Genomic DNA, 26,500 nt, shown 5'->3' with positions numbered 1-26,500 from the left:
TACTGAAACACTGAACAGTTGGACATGTGCATTCAAAAGTTTACAGAAGGTCACATTAACTTCACCTGGAAAGGTTAGAATGCATTTTAGGTTCATCCTGAAATTTCACCCCAAAGCCGAATATCCCTAACTTTTTGTGAGTAGTGTATATATATATATATATGTGTATACACACAAGTATTTGTAAAAATGTGCATGTATATGTATGTATGTGTATATGGGGGTCATTTTCATGTAATTCTTGTGACATTTGACATTTTTTGTTTCACGTGTTTTTTTCTTCTGAAGCCTCGGGGTCGGGGAGGAAACCCACTGACTTTGCAGGGAAAAAGGGACAATAAGGAAACTGGAAAAAAACACAAAAAATATGAAAGTTTGTTAAAGTTAAAATATGACAACAAAACTATCTTTATAATTATTTAAATGATCTTAGTGATGCTGGATCAGATATCAGGGTTCCTCGCAGAACAACGTGACTTCAGGTGGGGTTCTGCGACGTTCAGGCTCCAGCGCAGAACCTCTCAGAGAGCCTCCCACGTCTGACCGAGCAGCACCTGAAGGCAGCTCAGCTCAGCCACTAAGTGAAGAGTCCTGGATGTCGGACTGCTCCATTGGCACCTGAAGGCCACACAGGTCGCCTCTCTGGCTCTGTGAAGAACCACAACGTCAAGAACCGCCTGCTGGTTCCAACAGGGAACGAATCAGAACGAAGAACGAAGAACTAAGAACACTTCATGAGCTCTGAACCGCGACCCCCCCCCAACACACACACACACACACACACACACACACACACACACACACACACACACACACACACACACTGTATTAAGGACATAAGAACATGAATATCAGGTTTCTAGTTGTTTTATTCTTTTACAAAACATTTCAGGTCTGGAAAACACATTTTTAAATTCCATGACTTTTCCAGGATTTTCCATCTCATTACGTCTGTCTGTTGGACCCCAGCCTGTCTGTTGGACCCCCAGCCTGTCTGTTGGACCCCCAGCCTGTCTGTTGGACCCCCAGCCTGTCTGTAGGACCCCCAGCCTGTCTGTTGGACCCCCAGCCTGTCTGTTGGACCCCCAGCCTGTCTGTTGGACCCCCAGCCTGTCTGTAGGACCCCCAGCCTGTCAGTTGGACCCCCAGCCTGTCTGTTGGACCCCCAGCCTGTCTGTAGGACCCCCAGCCTGTCTGCACTCAGGACACTTCATTTGTTTTGTGCACGTCATGCGGCCTCGTGTCAGGCCACGCCCACGTGGAGACGGATGGCTTTGAAGATGCAACTTTATTTATACATTAAAAAACAGAAAAAAAAAGAAAACAGCTCTGTGTCCAAATGAGAGCACACACACTCGTCATGAATCAGCTTCCAAACGTCTCAGCGGCGTCCAAACCTGCAGGAAACAGGAAGTGCGCTGCTGGAAACGAGGCTGACAGAGGAGGAGGCGGAGCTGAGAAGACGTGACATCACACTTAAAGTGCTTCCTGCTCGCTGGCCGCACCACAGAAGAAGAGCTCGGCTCTCATGGGGACAGAACGTCAAAATGCCAAGAAGAAGCTGCTTGTTCAAAAACAGGTTTCTGCGTGGGCGTGGCCTCGGTGTGGGCGCTGCAGTCTGACCTCAGCGATTGGAGGAGAGGACAATGATGTCATTGTCCTCTCCCCGCTGATCCTTTGTCTTTGATGGGCCGAGTCAGCACGCAGCTTCTGTCACAGTCATGTGTTCATGTGTTCACGTGTTCATGTGTTCACGTGTTCATGTGCGGTCCACATCCAGTCCGCTCCTCCAACACTGGAGCTGTGATGTCATCAGGGTTCCCGTGGTCAGCCAATCAGGGGCCGGTGTCGGTGTCCATGTCGTCGGCGTCGTCGGCCTCCGAGCGGCAGATCTCATCCAGCGCCAGCTCTGACAGGAAGCAGGAAACAGCTGAGTGAGGTCACACAGGTCACCTGCAGCACGGAGCCAGGCTGAGGAGCAGCTCAGGACACCAAACTCTTAATTTAGCAGATTTCAGAAGAATTTAGAATAAAGCAAAATAAATCTAATTTGGGCTGACATCAACATGTTTATGATACTGGATCCTGTGATTTGATGAGACAAAATTTTTGCAAAAGCACAGAGAATTCTGATCACACTGACAATTTTAATTTAATGTGCAACTCATGCACATTAAATACCGACTTCAGAAGATTTTGGAAGAATTAAAAGAATTCAAATAAATGAAATAAAATAAAAAGAAGTTTTTTTAGATGTGAGGTTGATGCTGAAATTTTGCAACAACACGGGATATCCTGATATTCTGATAATTTAATGGACCGAGCCAGAAAAACACGACTAAAACCATCCAGTGATTATTGATTATGATCAATAACTTTTCTACTGATGGACTAATCATTCTGCTGTTACTCGCCTCACTGCAGCTGAACTGCCCTGAGGATTTCTGTGGTGTGTGTGTGTGTGTGTGTGTGTGTGTGTACCCTCGCTCTCAGACAGGGGGTGCAGGCTCCTCAGGGTGTCCCGTGCTGACGGGACGGCCTGGTCGTACATGTGCAGCAGCGGCCTGCAGGACAGCGAGAAGCTGCCGTGCTGCAGCAGCAGCCAGTGCAGCAGAAGCACCGCCTCCCTGAGCAGAGAGGCCCCGCCCCCGCCGGCCCGCAGGGGGCGCCGCACGGGGCCAGCTGGAGGAGAGGGAGACAGCATGTTGACATGTTGTGTTTACAAGCTGCTGCATGTAAACAAAACTGTTAGCATGTTAGCATGTTAGCATGCGGAGACACTGACCTGCAGCGTCTGTCGGTTCCTGGAAGCTCCTGAGCTCCAACCACTGACGATGGAGAAGCACCACCACCGTCTGAACCAGCTGAGAGAGGCACAGAGCAGCTGAGTGAGTGAGTGTGTGTGAGTGTGTGTGTGTGTGTGTGTGTGTGGGTGGGTTTGTGTGTGTGTGTGTGTGTTACCTCAGTGTAACACTGGCAGTTGCTCTGGGCAAAAGCGGACCAGCTCTCTGCTCTCTGAGTCAACAGTCTGTTCAGCAAACGCACCACCTGATCACACATCAGCATCAATAACATCAGCATCAATAACATCACGATCAGTAACATCATGATCAATAACATCACAATCAATAACATTATGATCTGTAACATCATGATCAGTAACATCATAATCAATAACATCATGATCAATAACATCATCATCAGTAACATCATGATCAATAACATCACGATCAGTAACATCACAATCAATAACATCACGATCAGTAACATCATGATCAATAACATCACGATCAGTGACATCATGATCAATAACATCACGATCAATAACATCATGATCAATAACATCATCATCAATAACATCACGATCAGTAACATCATGATCAATAACATCATGATCAATAACATCATGATCAGTAACATCACGATCAGTAACATCATGATCAATAACGTCATTATCAATAACATCACGATCAGTAACATCATCATCAATAACGTCATGATCAATAACATCATGATCAATAACGTCATTATCAATAACATCACGATCAGTGACATCATGATCAATAACATCACGATCAATAACATCATCATCAATAACATCACGATCAGTAACATCATGATCAATAACATCATGATCAATAACATCATGATCAATAACATCATGATCAGTAACATCATAATCAATAACATCATGATCAATAACATCATCATCAGTAACATCATGATCAATAACATCACGATCAGTAACATCACAATCAATAACATCACGATCAGTAACATCATGATCAATAACATCATCATCAATAACATCACGATCAGTAACATCATGATCAATAACATCATCATCAATAACATCATGATCAGTAACATCACGATCAGTAACATCATGATCAATAACGTCATTATCAATAACATCACGATCAGTAACATCATCATCAATAACGTCATGATCAATAACATCACAATCAATAACTTCATCATCAATAACATCACGATCAATAGCAGGATGGTGGTGGCAGCAGGGGGTGCTGAGTGAGTTTGTTTTTCAAAGTAAAAGCTCGCACTCAGCAGTGTGTGTATTGATCACCTCATGTATTGATAATGAACGATTGATAAGGAGCGGCAGCTTAAAGCTCCGGCAGGAAAAGAACTGAGGCATGATGGGAAATGCTGCAGCCTGACTGACGCTGGATTGTCAGGACAGATTATCAATAATCCAGGACACTGATAACTGATATCTGTAGTACATTTCAAATCTGCAGTGTCAGCATTTACAGTTTTACTAACACCAACACACACCTGGCTTTGGAGTAAAAATGTTTAATGCACATTTTATAAAACAAAATAAATACGAGGAAAATAAATGAAGCAAGAAAACTGACAGGAAAAAGAAAAAATGAGAAAAAACAGAAAGGCTGGGAAAAAACTGAAATAAAAACATGAGAAAGCTTTGAAAGCTTCAGAGACGTGTTGGGAGCTGAGGGTGCTCTGTGTGTGTGTGTGTGTGTGTGTGTGTGTGTGTGTGTGTGTGTCACCTGCAGGTCCAGCATGATCCACTGTGTGTGTGTTGCCTGGCTGTCTGGTCTGGTTCTGATGTAGTGGAACAACCTGAGGAACACACAGTTATCTACACACACACACACACACACACACACACACACACACACACACACACACACACACACACACAGTGAGAATGCTGATGTCACTGGTTTGAACTGTAACAGGTTCATTAGAGTTCAGCCCAGAGTGTGTGTGTGTGTGTGTGTGTGTGTGTGTGGAGGCATCATGGGAGCTGATCCCCCGTGGGGTTCCTCAGGGTTCCTCAGGGTTCCTCAGGGTGTTCACAGGGTTTTAAATCTGCTTTGATCAAACTGGTTACATTTTGTACATTCTGTGTAACAAAGGGGATCAACATGACATTTGGGAGTGGGAGTGGCTTCATACACTCCCATCATAACGCTCTGATCCTTAATCTCTGTGAATAAATAAATGATTATTCTATTTGGCTGCTGCTGTTGACCTTTGACCTCCCCTGACCTCGCCCCGCCCCCCCGCTGTGTGAAAAGGGGCTTCAGTGGAGCTTAAACTTGATGCATGTATGAATGGATTTGTGTGTTAATGTTGTCATACGTGAACGTGTTAGTGTATAAGCGCAGTGAGGGCGGCGAGCGGCAGGAGGGGGCGGAGCCTCACCGTGCTGCGAGCAGAGCTGACGGGCCAGCGGCCGGTGGTCGGCCACAGAGCGCAGCACCGACACACACCTGGACACCACCTGGCACCTGCTGTCTGCTGACACACACACACACAGCAGAGAGCTCCGCAACACACACTGCAGCCTGCAGAGAGAGAGACAGGTCACACATCAGATTACATCAGATTACATCAGATTATATCAGATTATATCAGATTACATCAGATTATATCAGATTATATCAGATTACATCAGATTACGTCATGTCACAATAGTCACTCAGACTCATTTATTTTGTATTGTGATAATCTCTGCTGACTTCATCCGAGTTAATCTGAACCTTTGAGACTTTCAACAGAGATTTACAGATTAGCAACAATTCAATTAATGAACAGAAAATAAATTACTACATTAGTACTCATGCCTGTGTGTGTGTGTGTGTGCGCGCGCACTCATGCCTGTGTGTGTGTGTGTGTGTGCTCGTGCCTGTGCGTGTGTGTGCGTGCTTGTGCCAGTGTGTTTGTGCGCGCTCGTGCCTATGTGTGTGCATGTGCTCGTGCCTGTGTGTGTGTGCGCGCGCTCATGCCTGTGTGTGTGTGTGCTCATGCCTGTGTGTGTGCGCTCGTGCGTGTGCCTGTGTGTGTGTGTGTGTGTGTGCGCTCGTGCCTGTGTGTGTGTGTGTGTGTGTGTGTGTGTGTGTGTGTGTGTGCGCTCGTGCCTGTGTGTGTGTGTGTGTGTGTGTGTGTGTGTGTGTGTGTGTGTGTGTGCGCTCGTGCCTGTGTGTGTGTGTGCTCCTCTCCAGCAGCACACACAGCGTCGTCATGGCGCCCTGCAGCAGATCTTCCCTCCGAGCCGCTCGGCTGCTGAACGTCACGTCACACAGCCGCAACACACACCGCAGCAAGGCATGCTGGGAAGTCTGCCCAGCACCCACAGCACACTGCTCCGTCTGAGAGGGGAGGAAGGAGGGACGGAAAGGAGGGAGGAAAGGAAGGAGGGAAGGAAGGAAGGAAGGAGGGAAGGAAGGAAGGAAGGAGGGAAGGAAGGATGGAGAGAGAAAAAGAGATAACCAAAAATTAGAAAAAAAAAACCAAAACACGAGGATATAACCTGAAATTAATCAGCCAAAATAAATAAAACAAACAAATAAATCAAGATGCCCTGAACGTTACAGGTGTGGGAGCAGATCTTCATGTGTAATCTGTGTTGTGTGTGTGGAGGGGAAGCACCAGCACAGCCCAACCCATCAACATAATCTGTGTGAATAATCTGTATTGCTCCTGTTGTTCATTCACGTCAGCCTCAGTGTTCACTCAGTCACATCACAGGAAACAAGACTCCAACTCCCACAAACCCTTGTGTCTGTCAGTCTGCTCTGATTGGACACAGAAAACAAAAAGAAAGTGTCTGGGAGGTTTCAGACGCGTGAACTCATCAGCTGCTCTGTCAGCCCAGGTGAGGCAGGTGTGTGTGTGTGTGTGTGTGTGTGTGTGTGTGTGTGTGTGTACCTTGGGATCTGTCTGCTCCTCCTCAGTCGGCTCTGACAGCAGCGCCTCCACCACCTGGGAGCAGAGACAGGTCAGAGGTCAGAGGTCAGAGGTGTCACTAGCTGGGCCCTGTCCTGTCTGTCCTGTTTCATTTTCACCCCAGATACAAGCAAACAGACTGCCCGATCGATACCTGCTGCCTGATCAATACCTGCTGCCTGATCAATACCTGTTGCCTGATCAATACCTGCTGCCTGATCAATACCTGCTGCCTGATCAATACCTGCTGCCTGATCAATACCTGCTGCCCGATCAATACCTGCTGTCTGATCGATACCTGCTGCCCGATCGATACCTGCTGCCCGATCGATACCTGCTGCCCGATCGATACCTGCTGCCCGATCGATACCTGCTGCCCGATCGATACCTACCTGCTGCCCGATCGATACCTGCTGCCTGATCAATACCTGCTGTCTGATCGATACCTGCTGCCCGATCGATACCTGCTGCCTGATCCTTCCTGCACATGTGAAACTGGTTTGATGTGATAAACCCTGTTAGCCTGTTAGCTGAAGCTAGCTGTGCCGTCATGCACTTAGCAAGTCAGACCCATGAAGGCTGCTGCTGTTAGCTTAGCAAGCTAACTAGCTTAGCAAGCTAACAAAAGCCTAGCGGGGCTAACCAGCTTCAGTTCCTGTTGTAGGTTGGACGAGGACTGAGGTTAAACCAGATTAGCCCAGATTAGCCCAGGACTGAGGTTAAACCAGATTAGCCCAGGACTGAGGTTAAAACAGATTAGCCCAGATTAGCCCAGGACTGAGGTTAAACCAGATTAGCCCAGATTAGCCCAGGACTGAGGTTAAACAGATTAGCCTAGATTAGCCCAGGACTGAGGTTAAACAGATTAGCCCAGGACTGAGGTTAAACAGATTAGCCCAGGACTGAGGTTAAACCAGATTAGCCCAGATTAGCCCAGGACTGAGGTTAAACAGATTAGCCTAGATTAGCCCAGGACTGAGGTTAAACAGATTAGCCCAGGACTGAGGTTAAACAGATTAGCCCAGGACTGAGGTTAAACAGATTAGCCAGGGTGTGTATCTCGGCCGCTGGCCTGTGTATCTTATGGATGAGACAGCAGATGGTGATGTGGCTGTGACCCTCCCACCTCCTGGCTGTGGTCCAGCAGCAGGTTCAGGGCCCGCAGGGCGGCCAGGCCGGCCTCCTGCAGGTCCAGGTCCGAGCGCCCCGCCTCCTCCGGCGCCGGGCCGGCCGAGTGCAGAGCCTCCAGCGCCTGGCAGAGCCGGGACAGCTGCTGGGACAGCAGGGGCAGCAGGAGCACCGCCCCGGGACACACCCTGCACACACACACACACACACACACACACACAGAGTAAAATACATAAGTAAAATACAAAAAAGCCCGTAAACAAAGTGCATTCTGGGTCAGGGGTTTTAATCCTCTGAACAAAACAAACAAAAGACTTCAAAACATGAAAACATTCAGAACATCAGCCTGATAATCATTCAGGAATAATAACTGCTCAGTCCCTTATTTCCCTAAACTACGGCGTGACACAGCGTTAACTGTGTGTACCTGCTGGCGGCGGCGTGGGCGGCGGGGGGCGGAGTCTGGCTCAGCAGGTTCAAACCGGTCAGAGCCAGACTGTGAGCCGAGCTGCCGGCAGACCTGAGCCTGGCCGAGTCGCTGCGGAGGAGGAAGGCTGCCGAGCTGCTGGAGGAGACCACACCATTATCATCATCATCATCATCATCATAACAATACAGCCACACACACACACACACACACACACACACACACACACACACACACACACACACACACACACACACACACACAAGTCACTGCACTGTAGCAGGTCAGTTACAGTACTGGCCCAGTGGAGCTTTCATACACACTTTTCATTTTTCCACAGACAGCACACAGCTCTCCTGAATAAAAGATCTTTTAGCCTGAGCAACATCTTCTCCTGTACTTTATTCCTCTATAAAAAAGAAATTTGCCAAAAATCAGCAAAAAATTACAAAAATATTACAAAAAAAACCCTTGAACATTAGAAAAACAAAACTGAAAAATTACAAGATTATGACCTATGACTAAAATAGTTGCCTCTCAAATATGCTACTTAATTACTTCACTAATTACTAATGAATTAACGAATAACTCAACACTTAAGGACAGAGCGTGGAAGTGGAGGTTCTCCGTCAGCAGCTCCTGGTTCTGAGTGGAGCTCAGCTGGACTGTCTGGACGTTCTTGAGGACGTTTCCCTTCTCATGCAGGACGTTTCCTCAGGTCGGACAGACAGGTGGGGCGTCCCAGCTGTCTCACCTGTGGGGACGTTCTCCAGGCGGCTGATGCTCCTCCCCATTGTGACCACCGTCTTCAGGGGTCACGCGGCATCTTTCACTCCTGGAGTCAAAGGTCCTCGCAGCAGGGAGGAGCACTGATGAGCTGGATGACGCCCCCACAGGTGAGACAGCCCCACCTGTCTGTCAGAGCTGGACAAGCCTCCTGGATGGGAGGAGACACGTCTTCAAGAATCTAAACACAGTCCAGGTTACATTTTTCTCCTTTCATAAGCATTTAAAACACAAGAGCTCTGATCCAGCATCACTGACCTGACCTGTGCACAGACCATTTTAATCATCAGGAATATAGTTACAGTAATATAGTAATAATAACATAGTGATATAGTAATAATAATAGTAACTAGAGGATTGTGCAGTTTCTGGGGAAACTGCGTGGGCAAGCTGGAAGCGTAACCGCGGCGCGCGGTTTCCGAGCAGAAAATAAAACGTATCATGAGAAAGGTAAGGCTTTGAGCTTTCAAACTGTGTCAAAATTATTTTCCAACTCCCAAAAATGCCCGAGAAACAGCGAGTTGAAAAAGTGTGAGTTTCTGCTTCTCTCCCGAGACTTTGCATTTCAGATATAATGGGAGTCTATGGGGGAGAGAGCTGGCACTCCTGCCTCGTTAAGTGTCACAGTGCAAAAAGTTGAAGCTACTTTGCTTTTGTATTTACATTTTTCAAAGCACAACTATTTTTCCTACAATTTGATCCCAAATGTATGCATGTGGAGTGAAAATTGTGGCCAGCAGAGCAAGTTAAAGACAAAAGTTTTAGGCGATTTTTCAGGGCTGCTCCACTCTAGCCGCTCAGGAATGCCACTCTAGTTCAACTCCATTAGTGTGTATTGCGTCTGGAATTCCGACTTCAAACTGGAATTGTGGAAAAACGGAATGTCGGATCGGTCTGAAAATCGAAACCCTGCTTCTTCTCAATAAGACGCACGTTTTTCGTATTTGGTGCGTGGCCGCAGGTCCAAAGCTGTGGGCCCTGGAGCCTTCCAAAGTTTTGGCCATTCATTTCCTATGGCCGAAATTTTCAGGAAAATTGGAATTTTGAGAATTCCGTGAGTCAGATTCCTTATAAAAGTAATAGCACCCTTCTCCCAATGGGGCCGCACATTTTCCCAATTCATTGTGTGGGCCTAAAACCAAAGCCGTAGGAGGAGTTACGGTCCAAAAAAACGGACCTATAAATAAAGAAATAAAGAAATAAAGAAAGAAATAGTAGGAAGAACATGAGTGTGCAAGCTGCAGCTTGCCCACTAAATAATATAGTTTTCCTGTAACAGGTCAGGGCTCCTCTGCAGGCTGAGATCAAATGATTTCACTCGTGGTTGTGATGTTGATCTACCTGCTGCCGTGTGCGTCGGCCGCGGCGACAGACAGGAGGTGACAGAGGCCGAGGCTGCTGGGAGACAGAGGCTGCTGCAGCAACAGGCCCAGCAGAGCGCCACCTGCAGGACACACAGGGTACAGCCCACAGAGGAGCAGAGCTGGTGAAAATGTTTGGCCACCCGGGTCCACCCAGAATGCACTGCTTCTCCAGACTGCACACCGCCCCACCGACCACCAAAACACCGGACCGCTCGAACTGACTCACACCCACGGAGAGCGAGGAGCAGGGTGCAGATATACAGAGCTGAACTGATGAAACCGCAAAGATTTAAAGCCTAAATGTCACTAACTAACACAGGTTGGTTGTGATTCAAACAGCTGGAGAGTCTGAGCGGCTACATTTACCTTCCAATTAAGTTCCTAAATACTTACAAGGAATTTAAAAGTTCTTACACATCATCTTCCAGATAATTTCCCAGTAAGTTTTTATGGCTATCAAATTATTTCCTTGTAAATTCCTGCTGGTCAACACACTGTAGAGCTGCCAGCAATGTGTTTCCTAGGTAAGAAAAACAAGAGAGAGCATGCCGCTTCTCTTCAAACTGAGGAGTTAATTTAATATTGTTAATTCAATTTAATTTAATTAGCAGAGGCCGCATACAACAAGGTGATATTTTATTATTTCTTCATACAGCTGTTTGGCAGACTGGACTGACCTCGGCACTGGTGCTGTTTGGGTCTGATGGACAGGAACGGGTCTGGGCGGGGAACTTCCTGTTTGTCAGTGGATCTGCTGCCAGACACACCTCTATCTGCTGCAACACACACACACACACACACACACACACACACACACACACACACACACACACAAAATGTCTATCATCCACAGAAAAAGACCAAACTGATTTTTTTTTCTAGAGGAACCTGTCCAGAGGACCCGTGCTGCAGAACAGCTGGAACAGCTGTCACTGGTTGAAGAGAAAGTCCACAGACAGTTCTGGGTAATTTACAAACCTAGCTTCAGTCCTTTTCATGTGTTTGTGTGCAAACAGCAATAACCCTGTCTCAGCTGCTGAGTGTCTGTGGAATCAAACAGACGTCATCTAACTCCATCCAGAAGGTTCATCACTGTAACCTTCATCACTGTGACCTTCATCACTGTAACCTTCATCACTGTGACCTTCATCACTGTGACCTTCATCACTGTGACCTTCATCACTGTGACCTTCATCACTGCGACCTTCATCATCACTGTAACCTTCATCACTGTAAAAACTTCATCACTGTAACCTTCATCATCACTGTAACCTTCATCACTGTGTCCTTCATCATCACTGTAACCTTCATCACTGTGACCTTCATCATCACTGTAAAAACTTCATCACTGTAACCTTCATCACTGTGACCTTCATCACTGTAACCTTCATCATCACTGTAACCTTCATCATCACTGTAACCTTCATCACTGTGACCTTCATCACTGTAAAAACTTCATCACTGTAACCTTCATCATCACTGTGACCTTCATCACTGTAAAAACTTCATCACTGTAACCTTCATCATCACTGTGACCTTCATCACTGTAAAAACTTCATCACTGTAACCTTCATCATCACTGTGACCTTCATCACTGTAAAAACTTCATCACTGTAACCTTTTTGGGCAAAAATGAATCGTAGGCAACTGGACTTGTATTTGTCTTAGGAAGACGTTTCGCCCTAGTCCGCACTAGACTAGTGCGGACTAGAAAGACAGATGCGCATGAACTGATGAAGCCCCTTGGATAAGAGGCGAAACGTCTTCCTGAGACAAATACAAGTCCAGTTGCCTACGATTCATTTTTGCCCAAAGAGAACGATGACCTGGATAAATGAGAATATCCATAGACATCTTCATCACTGTAACCTTCATCATCACTGTAACCTTCATCACTGTGGTCTTCATCACTGTAACCTTCATCATCACTGTAACCTTCATCACTGTGGTCATCATCACTGTAAAAACTATCATCACTGTGACCTTCATCATCACTGCAACCTTCATTATCACTGTGGTCTTCATCACTGTAACCTTCAACACTGTAACATACCGTCTTTCTGTGCCGACCCTGGCGTTTTCACCGGCGTCATTCTGGTCTGCAGCTGGGCGCCAAACGTCTCCTTGGTGATAAAACCACTTCCTGTCGGAGAGGAAGAGCTGCTGCTGCTCCCATGATTCAGCTGGGCGACACAGCTCAGCACCCTGGGACTGAGTGGAGAGAGAGCAGCCAATCAGAGGAGGGCTGAGGAGATAATCAATTATGCAGTTTTGATGTGATGATGCAATGTGTTGTTTTAAGCTGTCAATGTTCCATAGGCGACTTCATACTGTAGTTTTGCTATATTGTCAGCCAGGTTAACCCCCAGGTGACCCGCAGGCAGTTTCAGGGTTTCCACTACATGTAATTGATCATGGCACACCGCCACGGCAAAATAAAAGCCGCCACGCCTTTGGAATGATGATTTTTTTTTTATTTCAGATGTTAAAACAATTTAAAGTATATTGTATGAATGGATATATATACACATATATATCGCCTATATTTGAGCACATATACTTACAATAATCAGAGTTTGAAATGATAAGTAGTTGTAGTAGTAGTAGTTGTTGTAGCAATAGTAGTAGTAGTTGTAATAGTAGTAGATGTAGCAGTAGTAGTAGTAGTAGTAGTTGTAGCAGTAGTAGTATCAGTAGTAGTAGTAGTATCAGTAGTAGTAGTAGCAGTAGTAGTATCAGTAGTAGTAGTAGCAGTAGTAGTAGTAGTAGTAGTAGTAGTAGTAGTAGCAGTAGTAGCAGTAATAGCAGTAGTAGCAGCAATAGCAGTAGTAGTAGTAGTAGTAGTAGTAGTAGTATCAGTAGTAGTAGTATCAGTAGTAGTAGTAGTATCAGTAGTAGTAGTAGTAGTAGTATCAGTAGTAGTAGTAGCAGTAGTAGTAGTCGTAGTAGTAGTAGTATCAGTAGTAGTAGTAGCAGTAGTAGTAGTCGTAGTAGTAGTAGTATCAGTAGTAGTAGTAGCAGTAGTAGTAGTAGTAGTAGTAGTAGTAGTAGTAGTAGTATCAGTAGTAGTAGTAGTAGTATCAGTAGTAGTAGTAGTATCAGTAGTAGTAGTAGTAGTAGTATCAGTAGTAGTAGTAGCAGTAGTAGTAGTCGTAGTAGTAGTAGTATCAGTAGTAGTAGTAGCAGTAGTAGTAGTAGTAGTAGTAGTAGTAGTAGTAGTAGTATCAGTAGTAGTAGTAGTAGTAGTATCAGTAGTAGTAGTATCAGTAGTAGTAGTAGTAGTAGTAGTATCAGTAGTAGTATAACCCACCTGTTCCTGGGCAGCGGTGAGGCCGTCTTGCTGCTTCGGTCAGAGCTGTGCACTTTGCTCTTCATTTCATTCATTTCTGCTTCTTTAAACTGCAGCTCCGACTGGAGGGACTGAACCTGAACGCAACACACACACACACACACACACACACACACACAGGGATGTTTATATTACAAACTGCAGGTGAAATCTGGACATTTTGTGTCTGATCCTCATCAAACGGCCCCTGGGAGGCGCTACAGAGCCGCTGTAGCAACGAAGAACATTTACCACAAGTCTTTCATAGCAAACGGCAGAGCTCTGTTAAAACACTGGAGCCACGTCCCTCCCTGCTGTCTGCCCCCTGCAGGCGGAGGTTTTATTATGGGATGGATCGTGATTTACCGTGATGAGTTTTAAATTGTGAAGCAAAAGGCAAATTTGCACGTCTGTGGTCAATAAAGATGATCTAACGTGTTCTGGACCCCCGTCTGACGTGGTTCAGTCTCAGGGTCCCAGGTTTATTCAGTGTTAAATGATTTAGATGCTGCTGAAGGCTCAAAAAGGTGAGATTATAACTTCATGTCACAATAAGATGACAAGTTTTCTTTGCACCGTGACAATTTCTATTGACTTCATTAAAAGTAAAACTGCCCCTTTAAAACTTGCTTTCAAAAACATGGCGAAAATGTGTTTTTTCAAATAAGCAACAAAGAAAAAATGACTGGAAAATCAGTTACAAATAGAAGGAAATTAAGAGAAAATGATCAAATTAAATCAGCGACAAAAAAAGTGAGAACTTCCTGTGTGCAGGTGGCAGACAGGAAGTCCCGCCCACCTTCCTGCTGAGCTCCTTCTCCCTGTCGCTCTGCTCGCGCTGCCTGTCTCTCTGCAGGAGGAGCTGCTCCTGCCGCTGCGCCTCCTTCTCCTGCTGCGCTGCCCGCAGGGCGTCCCGCAGCACCCGCACCTCCCCGCTCTTCAGCACCACGTCCTCCTCCAACTGCTGCAGCTGCACGCACACACACACACACACACACACACACACACACACACACACACACACACACACACACACACACACACACACACACACAGAGGTGATGTATCAGTGGGGAGCCCTTCGGCGAGGCTCTCTGACGGTCATGTGCTAACCAGAAACCTGCATTCAGACGAAGCTTTGCCTCCTCAGTTATTTTCAGCGGGGGGGCGCTGTGCTGCGGTGCCAGCACGTCCATATGAGACACGCCCTGCACCTTTTATTTTGCAGTAAAAAGCAGAAGCCCCTGCTGTGGCGTGGGGCGTGTCGGCTGGGCCACGCAGGAGGAACTCTGTGTTTCCTCCTGTCAGATGCACCAGGCACCACGACGCCAGCAGGAAGCTTCAGAACGAGGCCTGAAGCGGGTCAGATCAACACGAGCCCCTCGGGCTCCTCCTGATGTTTCTGTGAGGAAACAGCAGCTGCGACGCCCCCTGGTGGTCTCACCTTCCTCTTCAGCTCGGCGTGCTGAGCCTCCAGCAGACTGTCCGCCCTGCAGCGCTGCCCGACACCTGCAACACGACACCTGTCAGCTTCAGCCCATCGAAAAACTTCACACTCTGCCTCTATCACACACACACACACACACACACACACACACACACAGATTTCTAGGGGTGGGGAAAAGAAAACAATTCACTCACACACACTTCTGTTAATTTACATTTTTTTGATTGATTTTTTTTATTTATTTATTTTTTTTTTACTGAATTTAGAGTAGTTTGACTGCAGTCTTTGGGGCCCAAACTGCATGGGATTAGCAGAAGGTGGGCGTGTCTGCAAAGGGGAGAGAACCCATTTTCATTCACACAGCTGGAGGTCAGAGGTCAAGGGACCCTGCTGGAGATGAACATGACAGATTTCCCCTCAACAAAATTTACCTGAACTTTGCATCAATATTTTATTCACCATGCTGCCAACCTAACATGACACGCTTGGTAGCAACAGATTCCTCAGGTCGTCCAGTTTCATACAGACTATAAGGACTAAAGTCCACCTCCACCTGCAGGAGCTTCTCTGAGCTCCATCCTGAACCCACAGGCTTTAATATGGAGAACAGCTTCCACTCCTCTGGGAGGCTTTCTGCCAGATGTTGGAGTGTCTGTGGGAGTTTGTGCCAGATGTTGGAGTGTCTGTGGGAGTTTGTGCCAGATGTTGGAGTGTCTGTGGGAGTTTGTGCCAGATGTTGGAGTGTCTGTGGGAGTTTGTGCCAGATGTTGGAGTGTCTGTGGGAGTTTCTCCCAGATGTTGGAGTGTCTGTGGGAGTTTGTGCCAGATGTTGGAGTGTCTGTGGGAGTTTGTGCCAGATGTTGGAGTGTCTGTGGGAGTTTTGAGCCTTTGTGAGCTCAGACTCTGATGTTGGACCAGAGGGCCCGGCTCCCAGTCTGCGTTCTAGTTGATCCAAAGGTGTTGGATGGGGTTGAGGTCGGGGCTCTGTGCGGGCCGCTCAACTTCTTCCACCCCAAACTGAGCCGGCCACGCCTTTATGGAGCTGCTCTGTGCACTGGGGCTCAGTCATGCTGGGACATGAAGGGCCTTCCTTCCCCAAACTGGTCCCACAGAGCTGGAAGCAGAGAATTGTCCAAAATGTGTCGGTGAGCTGAAGCGTTCAGATTTCCCTTCAGTGGAGCTGAGGGGCCGAGGCCGAGCCCAGAAACACCAGCCCACAGCGTGACCCCTCCTCCAGCAAACTGCACAGTCGGCACAATGACTGACCTGGTGCAGCGGTGGCTTCCTGTTCCATCACTATTCCAGCAGCAGGCTGGAGCTCAGTGAGCTCTTTAGAACCAGACGCTCTGTCACTAATGTCTGTAAAGGCAGACTGCATGGCTGCTGCTGGGTTTATACACCTGTATGAATGAAACACCTGAACACAGAGGTTAAGAGGTGTGGCCCAGTACTTTTGTCCATATGGTGTACCGGTATCTTAACTTTAAACTAAGAACTTACCTGCAATCAAACATAACTTTGGTACTGAACCCTATGTCACCTGTCGATTATCCAGAAGCAAAAGATCATTGATGGCTCAGGTGAGAACTGGCATCCTCCCTCTGTTTATAGAGGTGGGACGCTTCCAGGGCATCCCCGAGGAAGGTCGACTGTGTGAAATGTGTGATCTTAATGAAATTGAGAATGAATCTCATTTTTTGCTATATTGCTCCTGTTATGATGATTTAAGAGCATCATGGTTCCATCGTATTCTATTAAAAAACCCTGAAGTATTCTGGTATTCGGACTACATTAAACTAGAGTGGCTGTTCACCTATGACCCTTTTGGCTGTGCTACCTATGTGTCAAGGGCTTGGAGGAGAAGACAGGATGCTTTGTTTAATCGATAATCTTCTGTTTATCCTAAGTATATTGTCTTGATGGTCTTGATTGTTTGACCTCCTTTTAGTTATTCTTTTCCTTTTTTTGTGTGTGTTCATCACCTGACCGGGAAAATTTGAATAACACCAGTTATGGTGTCCTGTAAGCCCATGCGGGCTGGGCTATGTTTATTAGCATGACACCAAAATAAAAATAAATTCATTCATTCATTCATTCATTCAGTTCTGTAATTTTACAAATTGTTTTTTAAAAATCATATAAAAAGAATCATGATACTCAGGTGAATCTTTTTTTTCCCCATCCCTATAAAGTAATGAATTTTCAGTGGAGTCTGGTGTGATGTTCAGTCTCACATCAGGGCTCAACTCACCACCAGCCTCCCTGCTGTTCCCGCGAGCGTTCTCCCTGCTCTGATTGGTTCTGGCTCTGCCCAATGGGAGCGGTCTGCTTTGTTCTCCCGTCCAGGTCGACCCGCCCACCGTCGGTTTGGGTCCCAGCCCCCCGCCGCCGCCGAGGTCGGCCTGCGATGCGATGATGTCAATCTCATCCAGGTCGTCCTGAGTGAAATCCTCGTCGTCGCCGAAGGAGTTGTCAAAGACCGCCACCGCTTCCTGGTTCAGGCCGCGGAGCCGTTTGGTGGGGGGGCAGGCCATGATGAGGAAGAGGAGGGTCTGTGAGGAAGAGGAGACACACACACACACACACACACACACACACACACACACACACATTATTTCAGTTCAGATCTGAGCTCTAATGCTGCTGGTCTTTGGGCTGGAGATCATCTACTGTTGATGGGAATATAAAGTGTTTACCTCCAGTCTTTTTCCACCTGTTGGGGTCCACATCACCAACAGCTGTGTACATATGCTGCATATAGGTAGACTGTTTTTTACATAGCTCAGTTTGTGACTTCTCTATTTATTGTTGTACTATTTTATAGGATTAATGTTCATATTTATACATAATGCACATTTTTCCACAAGTTTCTAAGGCACATATTTTTATATTTCTTATTTCTTTTTCTAGTTCTTATAATAGCTGTAAAAACTTGCCCAGGTTGAAAATATTTCCCTTTAACTAAGAGCTCGTGTCTATTGCCACAGTGAAGTGATGTGTGACACATTGCATGGCTGCGTGTCCGACATGAAGGAAAAGCATCAAGGACAGAGGCATCCTCCCACACAGACAGGACTTTTATACTTTAGAGGGAATTCTGTGATCCATCGAGTGTTTTGGTTTATGAGCTGTGCCTTTACATGCCGCTCTATTAAAATGAGTTTTGTTCTTTAATATCACGATAGTTCCATAATACCTGTGCATGTGGCGCACATGAACACCGCAGACAGCGAACCTTCCCTCTGGGAGAGACTGATAGATAGATAGATATACTTTATTGATCCCAACCAGGGAAATTCTGGTGTTGGTGCACAGAGTCTGAGGGCTAACCTGTGCATGCTAATGCTAACAGGGCTAACGAGGCGGCTTTAACTCCCAGACGAGCCGGGTGAACGTGTTAGCACGCGGCTAATTTCGTCCTAATCTGTTCCTGACTTTAATCTCAATCCCTGTCTCCTCTCTCTTTCTCCTTTCGGCCTATAAACTGTGGAGATACGGTTAGCTACTAGCTAACCTTAGCTAGCATGTTGTCACGTCATGCAGCTTTATTTTTCCCCACCCGCATTCGGCCGCCGCTGCTTCTGATTGGCTAGCAGCCCCTGCCCCCGTCGGTTGAGGTGACAGTCAGCCAATCAGCGGCGGAGCAGGGGGCGGGGAAAACAAAGCTGCAGCGCCTCGTTTGTGAGGTTAGTTAGCTGGTGAGCTAGCGGAGCTAACGGCACACTTTACCGCGGCAGAGTCTAACGCGCATGCTCTGTTCACCTGCACGTCCACGCTGCCGCACGTCTTTAACGGACGGTGTTTCAGTGAAATGTGGAAATACTTTACCGGTAAACGCGTCTGGCTGCTCACGTTACACTGCGCCGTCCAGCCCGCTCCGCGAGGACCGACGCTCTGACCAATCAGAACCACGGCCCTGACAGTCTGACCAATCAGAGCTCTACGGGTCACTCCTCAGTACAAACTGCACCGAATGCGCTCTGCATGAGTGTGCGCGACTGTTGGTACCAGGAACTGTTTGAGTATACGGAACTATAAAATAATGGAATAACATATATATTTACATAATTTGTAATATATAATTTAGACTATAAGTTATAACTATACAAAATACATAAAAATAATCATATAAATACATATGTATATGTATATAGCAGTGCCGGCTCTACCTATGTTGGCGCTCTAGACGAGAGAGAGGGAGAGAGAGAGAGAGAGAGAGAGAGTAAATGTTCTTAGTTGCTGCAGCGGCTCTATAGCGCCTCCTCACAGCAGTTTGATGAAGAGAGGATGAACAGGATCAGACACAGTTAGTCCAGATTTTTGTTTCACCTGCAGTTTATATATTTACATCCCAGTTCAGTCTCTGCTCTTTCCCAGTAATTTCAGTGTGTTCATAAATCTGGATGGTCTGCTTATTCTCAGACCCTGGTGGCCACAGCATGTCCACACACTAAAGGTTAAAACACTTTCAACAACACATCTGGAAACCGTCTCTAAAATTTCCTTGCTTATCACTTATGAATCCTGTTTCCTGATGAGATAAAAGCTCTGTGCTGTCTTTTGTGTTTGAGCTCCTCTCTTGCTTCAACGGGGAGATCATTCACCAGAGCAGGTGGGAAATCATGGCAGGCATGGAGGTGACCCATAACAACCAGCTCCTCAGTCTTTCTTTTGTTAGTAAGGAGGGTCACCGTCTTCACAGCTCTTAGTCAGCTCACCAACATGGTGAAAACATGCAGACTGAGTCACTGTGTCCCCTGTCAGTGGAGCCTCCTGTGGTCAGAGGGTCGGTCCAGTTGGTCCTGACCAGTTGAGCCGGTCGGTCCAGCTCCATCAGTGTGAACCAACAACCTGTCCACCTGACTTTAATCTCAGAAAGTTTTTTTTCTCAGAATATTGCTGCACTACAGCTCCATATTTTTTTCTCTCACTACTGTTAGCTCCCGATTCTTTTGTTGAAAGCCCAAGAACAGACCGGAGTCAGTCTTCGATTTTCTGATGCAATATTTATTACGGTCACATATAAAGCAAGGCAGCGCTGGTCTCAGTGTGACAGAGCTCCCGCAGGATCTCAGTCAGAAAGAGCCCCAATATCAGGAAATGATACACATTTATGTTCTTGGGCTGGGCCTGCCCCGTACAGAGGCTGGACTTAAACGCAACCGAGAATAATTGGCCAGTTACCCGGACATGGACAGGCCAACCACTGTCCATGCCTTGTTTCTGGAATGTGTGATGCTATGTGTGTGAATGTTGACTGGGCGTGTATCTAATGCAACAGACCTAACTAACAAGATAGAGAAAGTACATCTGGCTCCTGCTGTGTCTGTCCTCTGCTTAGCAGCCAAGCTGCCCTGAACTATGTAATACATTGGATAATGCAAGAAACATTGAACTAAACGGCCAATTGTAACACTACAATGGCTCTTTTTTTCAATTATATTCGTAGATATTTTTTAAAGTAACATTTTATCAATATCTTATGTACCCCCTGCAGTACTCCAACGTACCTCTAGGGGGACGCATGGAAACTGGTCCAACTGGTGGAGGAGACGGACCACAGGCTCAGAGCCATGTGATTACTCCCACTACAGTATTAGTAATATTAGTAATATTAGTCCTTGTTGTACTATTCCAGCTACTAGAGGTACTAGAGCATGAGTACCTCATTAATATTCATGAGGCGGACGTCAGCTGTATTTTTCCGTCATGTGTGCTCTCTGCATGACTTCACTCCACATCAGCAGCTGTACATTTCCACCGCTGAGCTCCCTCACCGAGCGAGACAGGGACTCTGACGTCACTGCCACATGGCCAATCCTGTTCCTGCCTCACATCGCCCCTCCAATCAGAGGCGGAGTAGGAGGGGCGTGCCGGTACAGCGGCATCAGGGCGTGGCCTGTCAGGCTGTCAATCAGAGAGCTGCGTCCAGTTACCCAGAGTTCACCGGGACACACCAGAAACAAAGTAAGATGGCTTCAAAATAAAAGCGTATATTTATTGCTCATGTAATTAAGTAATTGGGGTGAATAATGACAATTAGATAAACCATGTGATAGTATTCACTGGAACAATAAATATGCCTATGGGAATTATATTACTAAGTTCGTATCCTTTTTAAATAAACATCCCGTGTGGAATACGACTGACAAACTTAGAAAACTTTAATTTTCAAATCATTCCTAACCATGTAATAATAAAGGCCTTGTAACATTTTTTGATGGAACAATGTGCCTTGGACGTTTTCTAAGTTTGCTGGTGATTTTCTACACGGGATGTTTATTTAAAAAGGAGACAAACTTAAAATATATATCTCCCCTTTTTTCAAACGAGCAGCCCATGTCCTGGGTTATATCTGGAAAAATATTTCAAAGGAGGTATATATTGAAAAATAATTTGAGAACCACCGAGTTATGTCAAGGTGCTGCTGTGTGACTACTCCCACTAGAGTTTTATTGTGAAGGCGGCGAGCGGAAGCGCCCCCTCCCCCGGGCGGCTTGACGGCGTCCTGCGCGGCGGCTCAGCGGCAGTCTGCGGCTCTGCGTCGCTGCTGTCGCCCCGTTTCCCCTGAGCTCCGCCGGCCTGCGAGTCGCCCTGCGCCGCGGGACAGTACGGCCGCTGACGGGACGTGTTCGAGCCGCTCGCTGCTGTGATGGAACTGGACAAGATGGACGAGAACGACTGGAAGTACCACGGAGAGGGGAACAAGAGCCTGGTGGTGTCGCACGTCCAGGTGAGTCAGCCCGGCCGGCCGCGGAAGGGCTAACGGCTACAGGGCTAACGGCTACAGGGAACCCCGCTAGCTGTAACGGTTCGGAGTCCGGGTCCCTCCGCTAGCTTAGCATTAGCATTAGCATTAGCTCGGCGCGGCTGCCGGAGGCTCTCAGAAACCCGCAGCAGTTCGCCGAGGCGCGGAAAGAGCCCGGCCGCCCGGCCGCCGCTGCTGCTCCGGCTGTTGTTGTTAGCGAGTGCCGCTAGCCTGCCCGTCCTGTTAGCTGGTGGGTAGCCGTTAGCTGGTGGGTAGCCGTTAGCTGGTGGGTAGCCGTTAGCTGGTGGGTAGCCGTTAGCTGGTGGGTAGCCGTTAGCTGGTGGGTAGCCGTTAGCACAGGCTAGGTGGAGTTCAGTTTGTTTCCACAGCCACAAAAACACCGAAAAACACAACAGAGCGCGTGCAGAACGTCGGCGGGGACGGCGAGGTGACGTCAGACAGGTGTTTGCGGTCAGCGGCGGCGACTGTCGCCGTGACATGTGCCGTAAAATCGCTCGTATCGCCGGGGTGTTACCGTGAAGCTAAGCTAACGCTAGCTGAGCCGGAGAGGCTCGGGTGCGGACAGACGGTTGGCTCAGCGGCTGATCTGCGGTCAGCCTCCACTGTCACATGTCTGAGGTCCGTGCACGGCTGTGTGTGTGTGTGTGTGTGTGTGTGTGTGTGTGTGAGACAGTGGGGCATCAGGGTGATCCTGCCGGGCCGGGGGGGTGGGGGGCGAGGGGGGGCAGGTTTGGACATGATGCTCTTGTGCAACCAGCTGAACGGCCACAGGAGATGACGTCACAGCATCAGCAGTGTTGTAATCGATAAACTCATCTAAACTTCATCTGCTGGGAAACTTACACACACATCCCTGGACCCTGTGTGTGTGTGTGTGTGTGTGTGTGTGTGTGTGTGTGTGTGTGTGTGTGCGTGTGTGTGTGTGTGTGTTAGGGGTGTGTGATATTGACCAAATGAAACTTTGATATTCTGGAGGATTTTGTCAGTAACAGATTGTTGATGTTTTGTATCCGTGGAAAATGTGTAAAAAAACCCCTCAAAGTGTGTTTGCAGCAGTGTGGTACTGCAGTAGCTCGCTCTTGTTAACAGTATGTTAGATGTTGTCAAGGATATTAAGAAAAACAACTTTTTCAAGAAAAACAGGTTTAATTTACTAAGTTTAAAGTGAGTCATTCAAAGACACAGGACCAAACGCTGAGTGAGTGCTGACGTCAGACAGTGTGAGTGTGACTGGGGTTTACTCTGAAGCACCAAACACACCCCCTCGCTCTGAGACGGGCCCCCCGGGGCCGCGGCCCGCTGACGGTCAGCCTGGGCTCCAGAACAGGACAGTTTGTCAGGTGCGGCTCTAGTGAATTAAGTTACAGTGAAATTAAACAAGTCCTTGTTTTACTGAGGACCCCGGGGGGCCCCGGACCCCACCTTGAACAGCAGTGTGTTGAGCCCGGCTGCAGGTGTGTCCCATCAGGCTGCAGGTGAAACGTTTAAAGCAGCTTCTCTCTTGTGTTCTTGCAGCACTCCAGGGTTCTGCGCCTGCTCAAATACCCAGCAGAGGACTCCGAGAACGCACCGCAGGTACAGTGTGTGTGTGTGTGTGTGTGTGTGTGTGTGTGTGTGTGTCCAGTCCATATGACTCCGCCTCAGAAAACACCTGTTGGGCTTGGCTGGCTGGGTTTGTTTGCATCAGGAAGTCACAGCTGAGTGACAGTGAAAGGAAATCCGGCGCTGCTGTGTGTGCACCTGAACGCACCGCAGATTACACAGTTTAAACTGGAAATATCTCTGTCCTTCACAGCACACACACACACACACACACACACACACACACACACACACACACACACACACACCAACCCAGACCAAACCCACATGACCCTCTGTGTAACTCAGACGCTTCAGAGCTGCTGGAAGGTTCATTTCTTCACTTTGACAGAGCCAGGCTAACCACTCCCATAGACCTCAAGTCTTTAAGCTAAGCTAACAGCAAATTGTACCCATAGGAACTGAACCACTGGACGTCCAGAGGTGGACATGGTGTCCAACATCTGGACATGGTGTCCAACATCTGGACTGGATTTTGACCAGAATGTTGGAGTTTTACTTTTTAAAGACAAGAAATTTCCTGACCATCCACGTTTCTAAGGGTTAAATGAGCTACTTTTTACTTGACGTACAGAAGTAATCTGAAACTGTGTCCTTGTCTAATCTAATCTCATAACTGTCCCACCTGCTGGACACCTGTTGCACACCTGCTGCACACCTGCTGGACACCTGTCTGACCAGGAAGGACCCCCCTCTGCTTCTTCCCTGTTTGATCTGGGTTTTTTGGGGAGTGTTTTCTTGCTCCCGTGGCTTCAGGTCGGGACGGCTGTGCTAAATAAAGTGGAACTGGAACTTTCGTCAGCTTGTGTGTGTGTGTGTGTGTGTGTGTGTGTACACAGCAGCCTGGTGCTCGGAGGTGGCTTCATGTGAATCTGAGTCATGACGTGTCGATGTGAAGCATGTGAGTGTGAACTGAGTGTGTGTGTGTGTGTCAGTGTCAAGTGTGTGTGTGTGTGTGTGTGTGTCAGTGTGAAGTGTGTGTGTGTGTGTGTGTGTCAGTGTGAAGTGTGTGTGTGTGTGTGTTCAGTTTGGATGTGAAGCACAAAGGCAGCAGTGAGCCGGCTGTCCTCAGGCTCATACATGTGACTCCTAAAAATACACGACTTTCCCCTTTACTGTGAAACCACGGCCCTGCTGACACACACACACACACACACACACACACACACACACACACACACACACACACGACTTGTTGGTTGTACTAATCAATAAAAACATTTTCAGTATTTTCGTGCCCTGTCCTCTCCGCTGACACAGACCACACCTCCTCAGCACACACCTGAGAACACCTGCAGCTTACTCCCTCACTGTCCATAGAGCAGGATGTGTGTGTCTGTCTGTCTGTCTGCCTGCCTGTCTGTCTGACTGCCTGTCTGTCTGTCTGACTGCCTGTCTGTCTGACTGACTGTCTGACTGCCTGTCTGTCTGACTGTCTGTCTGTCTGACTGCCTGTCTGTCTGACTGACTGTCTGTCTGTCTGCCTGTCTGTCTGTCTGTCTGACTGCCTGTCTGTCTGACTGCCTGTCTGTCTGTCTGACTGCCTGTCTGTCTGACTGACTGTCTGACTGCCTGTCTGTCTGACTGTCTGTCTGTCTGACTGCCTGTCTGTCTGACTGCCTGTCTGTCTGACTGACTGTCTGTCTGTCTGCCTGCCTGCCTGCCTGTCTGACTGTCTGTCTGTCTGTCTGACTGCCTGTCTGTCTGCCTGTCTGTCCCTCAGACCCCTGACCAGGCCTTCAGGCACATTCAGAACATCGTGGACTTCAGCTCCAGCGTGATGCGCCCCCTGCTGGGAGAGAAGTTCATCCACAGCGGAGTAAGAGCTCACCTGCAAACTGTTTCTGCTGAAATCTGATGTCACTCATCTGTCCTCTAAATATATCTTTTTAATCATTAGAATTTGATTCCAATTTAGTTTTTTTCCTGTGAGATTTTAAAATATTTTTAGCTTATTTTCAGATAAATTTATCAGAATTACTGTTATATTTTTACAAATGTTTCAATAAGTGTTTGGTAATTTGCTCATCACTTTTTCCTCATATCAGATCAAGTGAATGTTCTAACCAGTAGAGACCCTGAGGGAGCAGTAGAGTCCAGTAGAGACCCTGAGGGAGCAGTAGAGTCCAGCAGAGACCCTCGGGGAGCAGTAGAGTCCAGCAGAGACCCTCAGGGAGCAGTAGAGTCCAGCAGAGACCCTCAGGGAGCAGTAGAGTCCAGTAGAGACCCTCGGGGAGCAGTAGAGACCCTCAGGGAGCAGTAGAGTCCAGTAGAGACCCTCAGGGAGCAGTAGAGTCCAGTAGAGACCCTCAGGGAGCAGTAGAGTCCAGTAGAGACCCTCAGGGAGCAGTAGAGACCCTCAGGGAGCAGTAGAGTCCAGTAGAGACCCTCAGGGAGCAGTAGAGTCCAGTAGAGACCCTCGGGGAGCAGTAGAGACCCTCAGGGAGCAGTAGAGTCCAGTAGAGACCCTCGGGGAGCAGTAGAGACCCTCAGGGAGCAGTAGAGTCCAGTAGAGACCCTCAGGGAGCAGTAGAGACCCTCAGGGAGCAGTAGAGTCCAGTAGAGACCCTCGGGGAGCAGTAGAGTCCAGTAGAGACCCTCAGGGAGCAGTAGAGACCCTCAGGGAGCAGTAGAGTCTGGCAGGGAGCAGTAGAGTCCAGTAGAGACCCTCAGGGAGCAGTAGAGTCTGGCAGGGAGCAGTAGAGTCCAGTAGAGACCCTCGGGGAGCAGTAGAGTCCAGTAGAGACCCTCAGGGAGCAGTAGAGACCCTCAGGGAGCAGTAGAGACCCTCAGGGAGCAGTAGAGTCTGGCAGGGAGCAGTAGAGTCCAGTAGAGACCCTGAGGGAGCAGTAGAGTCCAGTAGAGACCCTGAGGGAGCAGTAGAGTCCAGTAGAGACCCTCGGGGAGCAGTAGAGTCAAACTGCTGTCG

General features: G+C 47.7%; 2 protein-coding genes across 5 annotated transcripts in view; one reads left to right on the top strand and one right to left on the bottom strand.

Annotated features, from left to right (window-relative positions):
• Nucleotides 1-851: 851 nt before the first annotated feature.
• Nucleotides 852-19,169, bottom strand: atrip (ATR interacting protein). 4 transcript variants are annotated; one of them, XM_030052596.1, is made up of 19 exons: nucleotides 18,963-18,983; nucleotides 17,897-17,938; nucleotides 17,452-17,752; nucleotides 15,198-15,262; nucleotides 14,553-14,723; nucleotides 13,736-13,851; nucleotides 12,479-12,636; nucleotides 11,103-11,201; nucleotides 10,403-10,505; nucleotides 8,276-8,413; nucleotides 7,847-8,036; nucleotides 6,703-6,756; nucleotides 5,971-6,143; nucleotides 5,197-5,339; nucleotides 4,536-4,627; nucleotides 2,962-3,048; nucleotides 2,786-2,864; nucleotides 2,482-2,682; nucleotides 852-1,909 (listed from the first exon to the last, which is right to left on the bottom strand). In XM_030052596.1, the coding sequence occupies exons 2-19, from the start codon at nucleotides 17,927-17,929 to the stop codon at nucleotides 1,836-1,838; spliced, it is 2,277 nt and encodes a 758-aa protein (XP_029908456.1). In that variant the 5' UTR covers nucleotides 17,930-17,938; nucleotides 18,963-18,983; the 3' UTR covers nucleotides 852-1,835. The 4 variants fall into 4 exon arrangements, with proteins under 4 accessions (XP_029908456.1, XP_029908459.1, XP_029908457.1 ...); XM_030052599.1 differs by lacking the exons at nucleotides 17,897-17,938; nucleotides 18,963-18,983 and adding an exon at nucleotides 19,029-19,169; XM_030052597.1 differs by lacking the exon at nucleotides 18,963-18,983 and having other exon boundaries at nucleotides 8,276-8,410; nucleotides 17,897-17,944.
• Nucleotides 19,170-21,689: 2,520 nt separating this feature from the next.
• The window catches only part of ippk (inositol 1,3,4,5,6-pentakisphosphate 2-kinase), a 15,351-nt gene continuing 10,540 nt past the window's right edge, over nucleotides 21,690-26,500 (top strand). The window contains exons 1-3 of the mRNA XM_030051951.1: nucleotides 21,690-21,933; nucleotides 23,485-23,544; nucleotides 25,295-25,390. Coding sequence (XP_029907811.1) covers nucleotides 21,853-21,933; nucleotides 23,485-23,544; nucleotides 25,295-25,390 — 237 coding nt within the window. The 5' untranslated portion in view covers nucleotides 21,690-21,852. The remainder of the gene's footprint in view (nucleotides 21,934-23,484; nucleotides 23,545-25,294; nucleotides 25,391-26,500) is intronic.

This window comes from Myripristis murdjan, chromosome 5 (assembly GCF_902150065.1).
Source record: "Myripristis murdjan chromosome 5, fMyrMur1.1, whole genome shotgun sequence".
NCBI lineage: Eukaryota > Metazoa > Chordata > Actinopteri > Holocentriformes > Holocentridae > Myripristis > Myripristis murdjan.
Note: the sequence above shows the minus strand (reverse complement) of the source record. Positions and strands in the feature narration are given on the sequence as shown.